This window comes from Hyperoodon ampullatus, assembly GCF_949752795.1.
Source record: "Hyperoodon ampullatus genome assembly, chromosome: 14".
Classification (NCBI taxonomy): domain Eukaryota; kingdom Metazoa; phylum Chordata; class Mammalia; order Artiodactyla; family Ziphiidae; genus Hyperoodon; species Hyperoodon ampullatus.
In genome coordinates this window covers 78488494-78504788 of record NC_136927.1, presented here as the reverse complement: position 1 = coordinate 78504788, position 16295 = coordinate 78488494, and the positions used below count along the sequence as shown (strand labels likewise).

General features: G+C 49.3%; 1 protein-coding gene across 4 annotated transcripts in view; it reads left to right on the top strand.

Moving 5' to 3' along the window:
• NFATC2 (nuclear factor of activated T cells 2) overlaps nt 1-16295 on the top strand; it is a gene marked incomplete at both ends in the record, with an annotated part of 155212 nt that overhangs the window by 91355 nt on the left and 47562 nt on the right. For all 4 annotated transcript variants that reach the window (XM_079719838.1, XM_079719836.1, XM_079719839.1 and 1 more), the window contains one exon: nt 2642-2782. In XM_079719838.1, the coding sequence (XP_079575964.1) occupies nt 2642-2782 (141 nt within the window). The remainder of the gene's footprint in view (nt 1-2641; nt 2783-16295) is intronic.

The following is a 16295-nucleotide window of genomic DNA, read 5'->3' as shown; positions in this document are numbered from 1 at the left end:
GGAGTCCAGATAAGAGCTTACGGGAAGCCGGACTGGACTCTTTAAATTTTCATTAGAAAAGACAGTTTTCCTTCAGTAAGGGGAAGGAGCAGGAAATGCAGACTTGGCAAAGGGAGAATCAGTTAGTTGCTTGAAACTGTGAGGCTGTGGAGGGAGAAGCAATGAGTTTGCTTCAGGAAATAGCCGAGTTGTGTTCACAGCAATGCACAGTGATTCACGGAGCAGCCGTCCAGCCCAGCCTCCCGCCCACTGCTGAGAGCTCATGGCCACGTCCAGTCCCCGGCCTCGCTGGCTTGGGAGCCCTTGGCCGGCTTGCCCAGGAGCCATGACTCAGGCTTTCCACCTGCAAAATGGGAAGGGTGGCTCTTGCCGCCTCCCCACCCATCCCTGGGACCAAAAGCCCCCACTGGCCCCCCAGACGCATCAAAGGCAGATCTTAAAAGCCGGGACCTGCTCTTCTAGGCGGTGTGGCTGCTGCTTTCACTGCTAGTAAATCCCCATTGGTGGCAGCTCAATTAGGAAGTCATACAAAACTCCTCTGTTGAAAGAAAGGCTTAATAACCTGGCCCATGTGGGAGAAATTAGCAGCTTCTGCAGAGAGGCCTTTTTAATACGTACTCTGAGCTGGCAGCCCCTTAGAACCGCACTGGCTGGTGGGGCCCTGGGAACAGAGAGCCTGGGCTGAGCCTGGGATGGGAAGATACCGGCAGGGCCATCACTGAGAGTCATCCAGCTGCATTTTCAACGTCAAGTGTCTGGGAGCGTCTGGTCCAGCGTCTGGTCCAGCAGACTCCTTAAATGTCACCAAATGTGTGGCTGCTCCTGAAGGGACTGATTTCAACGTGGCTCCGGGGCCGAAGGGAGGGGGGTGCTGGACCTGGAGGCCCAGGCCAGCCAGGAGGACAGGGTTGGGTTTGAGCCTCGGGCCTCACGTGGCTGCGTCCCCGGCTCCCGGATGGGGAGGTCCGCAGGCCCCTGGCACGGAAAGGGCTGGCCCTCTGCCCAGTTCTTGGGCTCTGGGAGGAAGGCCAGGAGCTCAGGCTGACTCACCCAGGGAGGGCCGGCCTCTTCGGCCCACACTGCCAAGGCGAGGCCGAGGAGATGGTCCCTCATGCTGGATGGGACCCATTTCTCACCCTGCCCAGGAAAGGCATCTGGAGAGGGTCTTCATTCTTTCCTGCAGCCCACCTTCAGAAGAACTGGTTGGTCGGAGGGGCTAGGAGATGGGGCTCTGGAGCTGGACAAACCAGTTCTGGAGGGGTCAAATCTAAGCGTCACCCCATCTGACTTCTCCTAGGCTTTAGTTTGCTCCCCAAAGGTGAATAATTTTAGTGCTTCTTTCCTTAGAAGGTTACTGTGAACATTCAAGTATGTCATTGTGGTTAAACACTCAAGCTGTGCCATTCCTCATGGAAGATACAGATGAAGATGTAGGTGCAGATATGTAGAGATATCGATATATATATGTGTGTCAAGATAATAATATTGAGACACATCTGTATCCATACGTATCTCCATCCATCCATCCATCAACCCTCCCTCCCTCCCTCCCTCCCTCTCTCTCTCTCTCTCTCTCTCTCTCTCTTTCTTTCCTTCCTGCCTTCCTTCCATCTATCAATACTTGCATCCATCCATCTCAGGCATCCCCTGCTAAGTCCTAGGAACTGTCCCCAGCCCTGGGCTCACAGCATGCACAAAGCAACGCTCCTCCCTCCTGGGCTCATATTCTCGTGGGGAAGAGACAAAAGACAAATGAACCAGTAAAGCTACATGTAGTGCGTCTGAAAGTGGAAAGTTCTTTGGAAATGATTAAGCAGGATAAAGGGGAAAGAGGGAGAGACACAGCCAGACAGATGGAGAGAGGGTGGGTGCTGCTGTTTTAACTCTGAGGGGGAGAGTGGAAGGGTTGGGGTAAGGAAGCTGCTCTGAGGAGGTGACATCTGAGGAGAAACCTGCAAGAAGTGAGGAAGGCAGCCATGCGGGTAATCAGGGAAGAACCTTCCAGAGAGAAGGACTTGAAAGGGCAGACGTTGAAAGATAGGAGCATGCTACGTAGGTTTGAGAGATGGTGAGAACATTCTAGAAGTGTGACTGGAGCAGAGTGAGCAAGGGGGAGTTCTGGGAAGTATGGTCAGAGAAGTGATGGGGGCAAATCATGTTCAGGATGGCAAACGAACTCCAAGGCCAAGGCATCTGAACCTTTAGGAATCAGGTCCTAAAGTTTACATCCGTGAGCCCTTCGCGTGTTGCTGACATCAAGTGCAGGAGAAGAGAGGACATTCTAGCAAAGGAAATCTCTTACAAAAAAGTCGATTTGCCCATCCTTTTATAAAAAAAAAAAAAAAAAATCAAATTCTTACTCTCCTTTCCTCCCTAAAAGGAGAACAGGCATCTGTCTCTTGATTCATGAAAATGAAACGTGTTGTTAGGAGAAAATTAGCCCAAATTACTTGGAGCATTTTGACGAGAACATAACATTTGCATAGTCACTGGTTGCCAGGGGTGAGGCTTCCATGTTTGCAATGACAACAAGTGACAAAGGTGGGCAGAGTGCATTGTGTCCCGTTCCCGTGAAATCACTGGACGATTCTGCATGGGCGTCTCCTGTCATCACAGTGTCTTCTTTTTCTCTCGCCCGCAGCCCAGCGATCCGCCCATGAGCTGCCCATGGTGGAAAGACAAGACATCGACAGCTGCCTGGTCTACGGGGGCCAGCAGATGATTCTCACGGGACAGAACTTCACGGCCGAGTCCAAAGTCGTGTTTACCGAGAAGACCACAGGTCAGGGGGCCTTCTGAGGGCCATACAAAAGTGACCATCTTTTTCTTTCCAGTGACATTGATTTGGGGGATGGATCCCATTGTGTAGAGTTTCCTATCCTGCTCTCCTTCCCATGAGAAATTTCCCTTGTCTCCAGGGATCTTGATATCGATACGGTTCACCATTGCATGAGTGTGTTATAATGTATTTCAACTCATCCTGGCTTGTTTTGTTGGATGATAAAGTTTTGCCCACCCCGTTTTCTTTTCTTTTTTTTTTTTTTTTTTTTTTTTTTTTTGCGGTACACGGGCCTCTCCCTGTTGTGGCCTCTCCCGTTGCGGAGCACAGGCTCCGGACGCGCAGGCTCAGCGGCCATGGCTCACGGGCCCAGCGGCTCCGCGGCATGTGGGATCTTCCCGGACCGGGGCATGAACCCACGTCCCCTGCACCGGCAGGCGGACTCTCAACCACTGCGCCACCAGGGAAGCCCCCCACCCCTAACTTTTAAAAAAAAAATTATATTTTCACATCAGGAGACACATTCTTTTAAGTTTTTTTTTTACTGTTATCAAGAAGGGAGGGCTAGCAACACAATGATTAATCGTGCATCCTCTGGCCCTGGATATCGTGGGTTCAAATCCTGCCTTTGCTACTTGCTTGCTCTGTGATCTTAGGCAAATTACCTGACCTTTCTGTGCCTCCATTTCTTTATGTATAGAATGATAATAGCAAGAGTTATTACCCCACAGGGTTGTCGCGAGGGTTAAATGAGTTAATACATGTCAGGTAATTATAGTGGCACCAGGTATATTGTAAGTCAACAAATATTGGCTGCTTATATTTTTATTATAAATAGTACTGCAGTTAATCTTGTTATACTTGTAGGATTAATTAATCTTCTTATATGAGTCTCCATGTGTATCTTTTTTGTTTATTTAGGGTTTATTCCAGAGTGCAATTTTGGATAGTCATTTTGAGAGCTTTAAATACATATTGCTTCTAGAATTCAAATTACCTTCCAGAAATATACAAATTGGAAACTTCCACCAATACTGTGTCAGTGATGGTTTCACCCCATCCCAGAAGTGCCATGTTTTTTAATTTAAAAAAATATTTGCTGAATTGGTACTTCTTTGACTTGGCACTCCTTTGCTATGAGAGGTTTAATGTTTCTGTTTATTGGACCTGTGTATTCTTTCTTATATGGACTGTCTGTTAATGTGATTACCAGTGAGGACATGGTAGAAAGACAGTGATCAAAAGCAGGAAAAATATCAGATTATGTAATTTATTTGATAGTTATGGATGCTAGGCCAAGCTTTTTTTTTTTTTTTTTCTTTTTCTTCCTATGACATGATTTCCAGTTAATTCAAAGGGGTGTTCATCTGTTTTGTTTACTGCCCTGAGGATGATCCACAGACTATCACAGGCAGGTTGTCCACTTGTGGGGATTTTGCACTGCATGAGGGTACCTCCTCTGGGGGCTGCCATTCAAACTGGATACGTCCTGGAGCTGTGTGTTACTAAACTTCTGATGGGAGGAAGCGGAGTGTCTTAGAGAAGGGGTGATTCTTCCCAGTTCACACAAAGCCTCCTCTTGAGATGGGCTGGCCCTGTGACTAGGGTGTGACAACTGCTTCCTTACACTTTGGAAGCATGATAGAAGGCAGATGGTTTTAAAGAAGTTTGGTGAAGCCATTGCCAAAAAAAACAAAAACAAAAAACGGGCATTAAGTAAGGCTGTGGCAGTGGGGAGACGGACAGGTGGGTTTGAGTGGTTCAGAAGGCACTTGGTCAGTCCCTGCGGGTTTGAGGGGCTATGGTGGTGCCTTGAGGGGAGAGGAACACAGATGTGTAAGTGGGTGCATTGCATCTGTCATATGGTTGTCCAGTACTTTATTTAACCATTCTCCCTTTATTGGATATTAGGCTGCTTCCAACTCTGTGCTATTATAAGTAACTCAGTGATGAACATCCTCTATATTCCTTTGGTCAGCTAGGTAAGGACTCATGTTCTCCAGCCAGTCGGCTTGTGTTCAAAGCCCAGGTCTACTACTTTCTAGCTGGGGGACCTTGGGCAAGTTACTTAACCTCTCTGGGCAACAGTTTCCTTCTCTGTATAAAGAGAATGGTGGCAGTTCTACCTCATAGGGTGGTCATACGATTAAGAGTTCATAAATGCTTGGTACAGTTGTCCCTTAGTATCTGCAAGAGATTGGTGCCAGGATCCCCGTGGATACCAAACTCTGCAAATGCTCAAGTCCTTTGTATACAGTGGTGTAGTATTTGCATAGAAGCTATGCACATCCTCTCATGTACTTTAAATCACTCTAGGTTACTTATAAGACCTAATACCAGGTAAATGCTATGTAAATAGTTGCCAGTGAATGGCAAATTCAAGTTTTGCTTTTTGGAACTTTCTGGAATTTTTTTTTGGAATATTTTTATCTGTGGTTGGTTGGATCCATGGATGTGGAACCTGTGGATTTGGAGGGCCAACTGTATATAGTAAGTGCTTGATATGTATTAGCTAATGCTGTTTGTTATTGTTATTTCCTAGGGTGGAGGCCTACATGTGGTGTCGTGGATTCAAGGGGCATGCACATTTTTAAGTGTCTTGATACATTTTGGGGGAGACTTTGTCAGGCGGCAGAACAGCAGTCTCATGGCAAGAAGTTACTAGGCTCTCATGAGACAGAGAGCAAACCTGTGTGGCTGGAGTAGAGGCTGGTTATCACCAGGAAGTGCTTTGATGAGCAGGCGAAGCCCAGAGCAGAGAGGTCTCCTGATGCCAGGTAGAGACACGGCTTGGTTTAGTCTGCACATGAGTAAGGTAACAGGGAGTCATGGTGGGTTCTTGAGCAGGAGAGGGGCATGAAATGTAAATGGCCAAGTAAACATTACCTGACGGATCCTCAGGCCCAGCAAGTCATCCTGCTGGCCTTCTGCTGACTTTCACAAGTGTATGGCTTCAAGGCACCTTATTGGCAGAGGGGAAATGCTAGTAATATATAGACATCTTGTTCTCTGTGTCCAGGTTGGCAGTCTCCTTGAGGGGCTGCTGGAAGTGTGCAGGGATTGGCCTGGAGGCCAGGTGCTACCAAGTTCCTTGTGGAGTTAGGAGCCAGACAGCTTTAAACTGTCTAGGGAGCTTGTGAGGCTACTTGTGAGGCTACTCAAGGGCCTCCAATAGGTATTTGCTGGCTGGATGGCTGGATGGCTGGAAGGCATTTACTCTCTAGCTTTCCTTCTCTTGGTTTCAGAAGAAATTTCAGTTTACCTCTTCAAGGGAGGAAAACCCAGAGTCTGTTTCAACTTTGAAAAATTGCATGTTAATAAGAAGAGGGATGATAATAGTTTTCTCTGGTTGAACGCTGTCTGTGGGCGGGCCCTTTGCCTGCTGCGCTCTGCATCTTGTCTCATCTAACCGGACACCCGCGGGAGGCAGGTGGCTAAGCGTGGAGAAGTTAGGGGACTCACCTGCAGATAATACAGCATCGTTCTGTTGTTCAGTTTCCCTGGACCTCAGGTTCCAGTGAGCGAGTTAATAACGGTCTTTCCCTCCCAGAGTTAAACGCATAAGCAAGCAGCAGGCACTCAGCACATCGGGCGTGCTTGTGGAGTGTTTGTTGTTATTTTTACGGTTTCTCCAGTATTCTCATTGCTTAGGCCATAGACATTGTTTATTGGACACACACTGCCCCAGTGCAGGCATGGCAGGCAGACTTTGGGAGGCTGTAAGCTGCAGTGGTTACCAGCATAGCTCTGAGGTCAGACGGCCTGGGTTCGAACCCATGATCTGCGTTTGGTAGCTTTGTCATCCTGGGTAAGTCATGTCACCTCTCTGAGCCAATATTTCCTCTTTTGTAAAATACAGATGATTTACTTCACTTGAGAGACAAGAAGATTAAATGAGATGATACAGATTAGGCTCTTTGCATAGAGCTTGGCACATTATAGATGCTCATTAAATGTCAGCTTTTATTATTATTCTCATCATCATCATCATATCTTGGCTGTGGAAAGACAAGGATGGGTACGATTTTATCTCATGGAACCAAGAGACATTGAAGAACAAGAATAAGTAATAATAAACTATGTGCCAGGCCTTGTTCTAAGCACTTTATATGCATAAACAATCTGATTCCTCATGGAAGCCCTACAAGATAGCTATTTTCTGATGAGAAACTGAACACAGAGAGGTTAAATAACTTATCGAAGATCACACAGCTGGTAAATGGCAGTGCTGGGTTGGCCCCTAGGAAGCCTGGCTCAAGCATCTGTATCCTTGATCATTTAGCTATTCTACTTTGAAAAAGCTCAGAACCAGGTTAATTTGTCTGAAGATCCTTTAGCTGCTCTGAGCCACTGACTTGAACCATCTTGTGGTGAGATAGACTCTTGAATTCTGCAGCAAGTCACTGAGGCCAGGTAGGTCCATTTAGGACTGTGGCGTGTCTAACGTACAAGAACCTGGGGTGAATACGGTTCCTGGATTGATGCCAACAGACAAGCCAGGGTGTCTGAGGTGTCCCTGGGCCCTCAGAGAAGCGGTGGGCTTCTCTGGTGGGATATCTGGCTCCGGGTGGCTCTGACAGACAGAGGGGGGAATTGCCTTGTGTTTGCAGGGAGCCAGTCCTGCTCTTTTGACCCCAAGAACTTGCCTCCCAGCCCAGGACTGCCTTCTGCAGGGGGAATCCCTGTTGCTCAACTTCTTTTTTCCAAAACGCAGCCCCGTTCCCATCTCCATGGACAGTTTGGCCAGCAGGGCCGCTGCGAGGTGGGGCGGAGTGGAACAGTTGAAGTTTTCCAAGGAAGGGGAACCCCAGCTGGTTCCCACATTAAGGAAAGGTGGACAGCCTCCTGGGCTAATCTTAGCCCCCATGTTGGGTCATCGGCACCACCAGCTCCAAAGTTCTTTTTATAGCCGTCGACTGAAATGGAATTGGCAGTTTCCACTCCAGCAGGATGACAAATTGGAGGACGGTGGAAAAACAGTAGGAGAGGGGTAGCGTGGTGTTTCTTAAGTTAGAAAAGCTCGGTGTTTTGGAAAATGGCATCTTATTTATAGCAGCAGTAATAATCATGATTCTTATATTGTTTTTATTACCATTTTAAATCATGGGAATGACCTCCAAGAGCCCGTCTGTGCTGGCCCTTGCCCGTCTCTCTTTTGTGACTCGCCCTCTGGCTCCTTTGGCTGTAGCTACACCGTCTTCATTCTGTCCTCAAACGCCCCACACACCTTTCTGTCACAGGACCTTTGCTTTTGCTGTTTCCTCCTGGGTTGTGGCCTCCTACTTCTCCAAGTCTCAGCTCAGGGTGACTTTCTTAAGGAGCCCCTCCTTGACCAACTGCTCTGAAGTTGTTCAACGTCCGCCACAGCCCTGTCCCTCTCTGTCCCATTGCCCTGCCCTGTTTTCCCAGTGGTACTCAGCTCTACTGGAATTATCTTGTCTCTGATGTCTCCCACGTCAGACTTCCCCGAGGACGGCGACTTGGTGTTTGCTGCTGTATGTGCCGCATCTAGAACAGCCCCTGGCACTTAGTAGGTTGTTATACGTATTGTTGAGTGAATGTGTCCTCTCCTTTAATAGTCACCCTGGCCCTAAGAGGCAGGTGCATTACCCCCATTTTACAGATGAGACAACTGAGGCGCACAGAGGTCAAGCCATGGGCCCCAGGTCAGCTCACAGCAGGTAACAGAGCTGGAATCCCAGGCAACATTTATCATCAATCCCCAAGGAATCTCTCTAGTCACATCCAAGAGGACAAAGAGGAACCCAACAGAACGATCAGCATCTTTCCTATTTACCATTTTCAGTCATTGCTGAAAAGCCTTTATATATTCTGTGAAATTTAAAAAATGTGTAACCTTCTAGGCGAAGGTCACGCCGGGAAGTCCAGGCTGTTCCTGACTTCAGCTGGTAACCCTGGCGCCCGGCCACCCAGGCCTCAGGCGGAGTCGGGGGTCCCAGCAAAACATTGCAAAACAGGAAAAAATCTAAGGACACAAAAATAAAAGTGATGTGGCAGCGGAAACCGGGTTGCCATGGCTTTGAGCGACTCGCTGCGCCTGGGTGGGATCCAATGTTTTGGAAGGTTCCTCCACATGACACAGGGTTTTGGAATTTTTCAGCTGGTAAATCTTTCTTAATTCAGGCCCCCGGCCCCAGCCAAGTAGCTCCCTGGCTCTCTGTGTCCCGCGGGGGCGTAGGTTGGAAACTTGCCCGCCTCGGATTACTCAGCTTTGAAACTTAAATTGTTTGAAGAGAACTTGTGTTTTGTTTTGTTGGACGATTTTCTGGACCACTCTGATGGCAGAGGCCCCTATCACCTGTTGAGAGGGCAAATTGATTTTTTAGAAAGGAGGCGTGGGTGGTGGAATTCCCTCTTTCCCACTGAGTCATCATATCCTAATGTGAATCATTTTATGACTTGGAGGTTCCCAAAGGTTGTATTTTGAGCTTTGTTTAATAAATACAAATGCATATGCTTAAAATAAAATGTTTTTGCTAAATTAAGTACTTTTCCATGAATTAGTGCCCTGGAAACATTGGAACTCGCTTAGAGAAGACACCTCCTCTTCCCACCTGTTTTTCTCCGTGGGTTGGGCTTCACCTGGTCTGGTGTCTTCTGAAACACTTGACCTCGTCTGGGAGTCTCTCTGCCTTGGTCTTCCCTCTGGGAAAGGTCAGACTCCAAGCTGGGCTTGCCCATGACTAAGGCTCTGTAGACCTTTGCCCTTGGTGACTCACGTCCACCGTGTCACTGGCCCCCGGAGCTGGAGCCCACCCCTTACACACAGCTGGCTGGGACACAGAGCTCTCCTCCAAAGACAGAGGCCAGATCGCCCCTCGGGAGCCCCACTGGAGATAGAGAAAATGGTCTTATTTTCAGAGGGCTGAGTATTTGTCCAAACTTCAGTCCTCTTGCTTGTGAGAACAGACTTTGGTGTGAAAGGATCCTGCTGTTTAAATGCCTGAAAAAGGACACAGAGAAATGTTTTCTAATTAACTCGGGTCCTAATGTTTCCACCATCAGAAATTGTTCTTGGAGCCAACAGACGTTCTGTAATTTGCAATTAGGCTGGAATTTCCACCTCCCTCGAGAAAATCATGATATCTTTTATTAATGAATGGTCTGACACCCTCTTGTGTTATTATTATTTTTTCCCCTACAGTTGTGGTTGCATACTTTTTTTTTTTAAAGTAAAAATTGTATGTATTTAAGGGGTCAGCAGGCTGGATTTTGGATCATCCAGCAGATTTGGCTTGAAGCCTGGATAGGCCTCATATTATGTGCTTTGGGACTTAGTTTCCCCATCTCTAAAATGGTGTTGGTGATATTTCAGCAATAAAAGGAGATCAAGGATCTGAAAGTGTCGGGCCATAGGAGGTGCCCAGAAAATGCCAGCTGACCTTCCATATGTCCTCTGGGAGCTCAGTTTACTTAACAGGGAGTGGGGAAGGCAGGCCTGTGTTGGTTTCTTGTCTGGGAGAAGAGTCCCTCCGGGCACCGGCGGGTCTCTCCCCTCCTCTCAGCCCCGAGCCTTCAGACTCCTGCCGTCACACCCGATACAGTGGAGGGAACATGACTAATGGCCCTCCCCCGGCCCCATCTTACAGATGGGAAGCCAACTCACCGAGGGAGATTGGCAGACTTCCTTGAGGTGACAGGGCACGTCAGAGGAAGGTGGGGTCCCAAACTCCCACTTCCCGGTTCCCAGGATGACTGTGTGAGCTGGTGTGGGACATCTAGAGATGACAGCCCATTGCTGAGAAGAGGTGCCCCTGGAGGCATGAAAGATGAGCTGAAATCCGGCCTCTATGTAAATGACCTGTTGTTGCTCTTTTAGCCTCACTCCTCTGGTCACTCAGCCCCCAGGACTTCCGTAGTTGCTCCCCAGATGTTTATTAAACCCCTGCTGTGTGCAGGTTCTATGCCAGGCACTGGGGGCATATGACGTACAAGATCCCTGCCCTCAGGGGGTGGACAGTCTGAAACTTGTTTATAAGCAGGTCACTTTGAGACAGGGCGAGTGCTGTGAAGACAGGGAAACCAGTCCCAGGAGCAAGAGCAAAGGGGCTGGAAGTTAACAGAAAAATATAGGATGCTAAGTTAGTTTCAAATCTCAAGCAGTGCATTTCTTTAGTATGAGTATGTCCTTTGCAGTGGCACAGAGCTTGGGACAAACTGGTAGTTAAAAGAGTATTCATCATTTTCTGAAATTCAAATTTAACTGAACCGTCTGTATTTTTATTTATTAAATCTGGCAACCATGGACAGTGCAGTCAGGGAGGGCTTCCCCTGAAGAGGTGGCTTTGAGCAGAGCCCTAAAGGCGGGAAAGAGGGAGCCATGTGGATGGTCAGAAGAGTGTCCAGGGCAGAAGGAACTGCCCTGTGCCAGGGTCTCAGCATGGGGATGAGCTTGGGGTGTTTGGGGAACTGAAAGCAGACCCAGGCGGCTGGTGCAGGGTGAGAGTGAGCGGGAGTGTGACACCAGTCAAGCCTGGAGAGGTCGCAAAGGAGGGGGGGCGGTCAGGTCATGCTGGGCCACGTAGGCGTGGCGAGGAGTTTGGATTTCATTCCAAAAGCGAGTAGCTCTTGGAGGCTTTTAAGCAGGGGGGTGTCATGATGTCATTTACATTTTTAAGGTTGCTCTGGCAATCTGGATGGAGAATGGTCTTTGGGGGTTGGGTGCGGGGACAAGTGGAAGCTGGGAGGTGACTGAGCAGCCGCTGCAGTTGTGCAGGTGGGGGACAGGGCAGGTAAGCCCACCAGGAAGTGGCGGGGCAGGAGGAGAGGGGGAGGTGTGGGAATCAAGGCACCCCGCTCCAGCTCTCAGGAAATACACAGGGGCAGTGGTACCATTTCGGGTGGGGGAGATCCTAACTAAGGGGCCACTCCCGATCCCCCCATCTGCTGGGCTCATTAAGCCCGTGCATCCAGGGAGCATGCGTTTTTCTGCTAGTTAGCAGTGGTAAAGAGCAGACTGAAATGACTTCGACCATCTTCATGTAGCTAATTTTAAAAAGCAGGGCCAGGCCTGGGAAGCGTCACACACAGTTTCCTAACCCAAGCAGACACTTTGATTTCCTCTCCGTTTGCCTCGAGCCCAGTGGCACGCTCACGGCCCCAGTGAGGACGGATTTGCTTTCCTCTTCCTGAAAGCGTGCGCGTTTCTGCTGTGAGTGCTGACACGAGCCCGTTGCTGACACGAGGCTGACTGCTAAGGCTCTAGCCCGGATCCATCGCCGGCCCTGCTGCTTCCTGCTGCTTTGCTCCATCGTAGGTTTCAAGAGCTGCCTGCAAAGAGAATCCACTCAGCAAACCCAAGTATAGGGGCCATCCATCCACAGACGCACTGGCTATTGAGGCATGTTCCCCTGGCACTGCGGCCAAGTTGAAACAAAGGCTGTGGTGTTACTTGGGCCATGCGCTTCCTCCCACCCCATTTTTTTTCTCTTGCAGAGTCTTGCTAAGTCTTCTCTAGACCCAGCCTCTTTGCCCAAAGAAGTTGGCTCTTTTCTCTTCGCCTCTGAGTAAAGGCTTGGAAGAGCCTATTTTGTGCTGGCTGCCAGCCCGTGTTAATTTAGGACAGGGGAAGTTTGCCCGAACATCTGCTTGAAAGACCGAAGTCCTTTATTTCATCTCAGCCAGAGCAGGAGAAGCAGACTTGGTCTTCTTGAGCCTCTTCTGTTCTGGGCAGGTTTTCCAAGTCCCAGACCTGGGGTAGGGATCGGGAGGTGGATTATCTTGAACTCGGGCTGAGTGGCTCTGGTTGAGTTTGATTCCTTGTCTGCATCTGTACTCCAGGCTCATTCCTTCTCAGTCTGTTCACAGAAAGGACACTTCAGCAAGGGTTCGGTGATTTCTCTTTGTGGGGTCTTTTTGCTGGAGAGGCCAGTGGTCAGACATTTCCTGAGCTCTGGCTGTGGGCTGAGCACTGGGGAATATGAGGTCAGTTTGTTCATTTAGTCCACCATTGTTTATTGAGCACCTATTAAGGGCCAGACACGTAGTGCTGGGGAGAAAGCCGAGAACAAGACCACCATGTGGCCCTGCTCTCCGGGAGCCCCCAGCCTAGCAGGAGAGAGAGATGGAAAACCAGTGGGCTGATAAAATGATGTCAGAGAGTGGAAGGTAGGAGAAGAAAATTACAGAGGATGGGGGGACCTCCCTGAGCCGGACCTGAAGGATGGGGAGGAACTGGTCCTGGTGAGGTATGGAGAAGGGCAGGCATGGTTGTTGGAGGGGATACGAGGAGGCCAGTGTATCCGGAGCTGAGTCGGGGGTCGGAAGCTGAGGAAGGAGGCAGTGTCCCCATCCCAGCAGAGGTGAGGAACCTTGAATCCATTTCTCTTTGAGCTCCTGTGGGACCCAGGGCCCTGCCTCTTTGTCTGGGGGCCACTGAGGGCAAGAGGGCACGTGTGGCTTGTGTCAAGGCCCCAGCAGCCTGCAGGGGGCCTGCTGTGCTGTAGGAGCTTAATCCACACTGGTGGTCCATGCCCAGCCCCCCTCTAAGATCGTGGCCCCCGGGGGCTCCTGGGAGATAGACAAATCAACAGGCAGTTGCAATATACTTTTTTCTTAAGAGAAAAACTTTATTTTAAAAATGCACATCAATTAAAATCGCCCATAATTCTACCATGTTTCTTGAATCATGTGAAGGAAGGCGTGAAGGTCTCACCTCGTCCATCCAGTCCCAGGCATGGAGTTGTGACTGTCCAGGCAGCTTGGGGCACAGGTTCCTTAAGCATAAGCAGAGATGTTTATAGACTCAACAAAGTGATGTCACGCCTCATGTACTAGTCTGCTACACTTTAAAAATTCTGCTTTTAGGACTTCCCTGATTAAGAATCTTCCCAAGGGTTAAGAATCTGCCTGCCAGTGCAGGGGACATGGATTCAGTCCCTGGTCCGGGAAGATCCCACATGCTGCGGAGCAACTAAGCCCGTGCGCCACAACTACTGAAGCCCGCGTGCCCTAGGGGCGGTGTGCCACAACTACTGAGCCCACGTGCCGCAACTACTGAAGCCCGCATGCCTAAAGCCTGTGCTCCACAACAGGAGAAGCCACCACAATGAGAAGCCCACGCACCACAACGAAGGGTAGCCTCTGCTCGCTGCAACTAGAGAAAGCCCGTGCACAGCAACGAAGACCCAACACAGCCAAAAAAAAAAGAAATAAGAAAAAAAATTCTGCTTTTTAGTATAGCAGGGATGCATTTCTAGGTCAGAAAACATGACCGTCCTTATTTGAAGATATTTCTATACCTGATATTCCATACCGAGTATGGATGGCCCATGATCGATTCAATCTGTTCCTATCAATGAATACTTTCTACGGCCATTTTATTTATTTGCAATGAGAAGTGTAATGCAAAGGACTGAAACGAGAAGCTGTGATACCCACCAGAATACTGGGGTCAAGATGGCCAGCCAATTCTTTCTCCTTAAAGTTGGACCTATGTGAGATACCAAATTCTAAAATAATAATAGTGCTAACAGCACTCACTACGGGCTGGGCATTTTGCTAAGGATTTTACGTATAATTTCTATTTGAATTCTTACGACAGCTCTTCGAAGTCAAGAAATTAAGTTTATTGTCTGGCCTATGAGGAAATTGAGGCACAGAGGTTAAGATACCATTCAAGGGCCACACAGCAAGTAAATGGCCATGATGGGACTTGAACCCAGACAGAGTGACATCAGGCTGAGTCCTGCCAGCATTTACTGTGAATTCCACTGCCTCCTGGAAGCTCCATTCAGAGGATGGGATTAGTATGTTCTCTTGGTGAAACCCAGGACCTATGAGCTGGGATTTCATGTGGGGTGGGGGAATGGAAGAAGAGCCCAGGAAAATGGCCTTGAGGTATTTTGTAAGCCGCACGCTCCCCTTAGAGACCAGCCCCCTTGGTGTGTCTTCCATATGCTATATAGCATCAAGGACGCAACGGCGGCTTTCACTTCCCGTTGAGGGCTTGTTTGTTCAGAGCGGAGTGCAGGGACCACGGGAGATACACAGCCAGGCTAGATGCCTGAAGCTGCCCTTGGGGCTTTTAAAAAGTTGAGATAATGGTGTAAACACCCCTTTTTGAAAGGAAAGAAACTCAGGCACCATGCCACCTGTCTCCTGTAACAGACATTGTCCTTTTGTAAATTCCCTCCAGCCCATGCCTGCCCGCAAATGTATTTATAACTGCAATCAGAGAATGTTTTTTATTATTTTCTGATTGAAAAATGCTTGTGTTTTGTTTTCAGTCGTGGAACAAATGCAAAAAAAGATAAAGGAGCCAATATTTATATCATCTGTTGCTGCTAGCCCTGCTGCTAATGCTTGCCAATGTCTGTTGAATGTTTATACTCTGTCTGGGTCTCTTCTCTTGGAATGAACCTGTGATGTGTAGGTGCTGTGATTATCCCCGTATTTTGGATAAGAGACAGAGAGGTAAAGTAGCTTATCCCAGCTCACACAGCTAATTCCAACACAAGGAGGAATTCAAAGCTGGGTCTGTCTGCTCCGGAGTTTGGGGTATGTAGGATAAAACGGAGAGCGTTCTGGTGACCCATAGAGGGGAAGTCTGTTCTGGCCACGGAACACGCCCGAGAAGGCTGGGGGCTACAGTAAACGTGTCGCTGGGGGACGCTGGGGTGAGTAGGCATTTCCTCCTAAACCCCACAGGCTGCTTTCCTGGGCTGACATCTGGAGCTTGGGATGTGGCCGCCTGGCTGCCAGGCTGGAGCTCGGGGGGTGGCGGTGGGAGGGCTTCTCAGCGAGCGGGTGGGGGGACGACCCTCTGCGGCCCACGCTGGGAGCCCTGTGTCGACGCACCGGGGCCCTTGCTGGGCTGCGTGGTGGCCAAGGGCCTCCTGGGCACGTGGTTCTGGTTTTGAAGCAAAGAGAAGGTCAGGTCCTTGGAGCAAGGGGCCTGTGGTCCAGGAGGAAGGGAGGCGAGTTCTCCTGTCCTGACAGATAGGAAAGGGCTGGGGGTCTTTGTTTTTTTTTGGGGGGGGGCGGTATACAGCAGCAGAGTGGGACGCTGCCTGAGATGATATTGGGCAGTGGCTTCTTCTGGCCAAAATGTCGTACAGTCCTTAGAGAACCTCGGGCACATCCCAGTGGAGGGCCTGTCTGCAGAACCCTGACAAGTTCCCCTCGTCACGGTGTGGGGAGAGGTACCTGTCTCTCAAAGGTCCACTAAGGTAGGGCCTGGAAAGTAGATGGGAGACGTGCGGGCCAGGGCAGGGGGCTGTGGTGAAGTGGTGCCTGCAGTGCCATCCGGAGAGGCCACTGTGGTCCAGTTCCTGTCGGGGGTGCCCAGAACGGCCAGATCATCTGAATTTTGTTTTTTTTCAGGAGCAAAAACTTCATTTTCTGGTAAAAATCTCATTTTGAAATGGCAGCAGCTAATTAAAAAGCCGCTAAGCCACTCTATAGGCCACAAAACAAGCCAGAGGTCTGGGGTGAGGCCAATTGGCTTTTAAAAAAAGTAGTAGGAGGAGTGAGAATGGTGCCCCAAGGGGCTGGA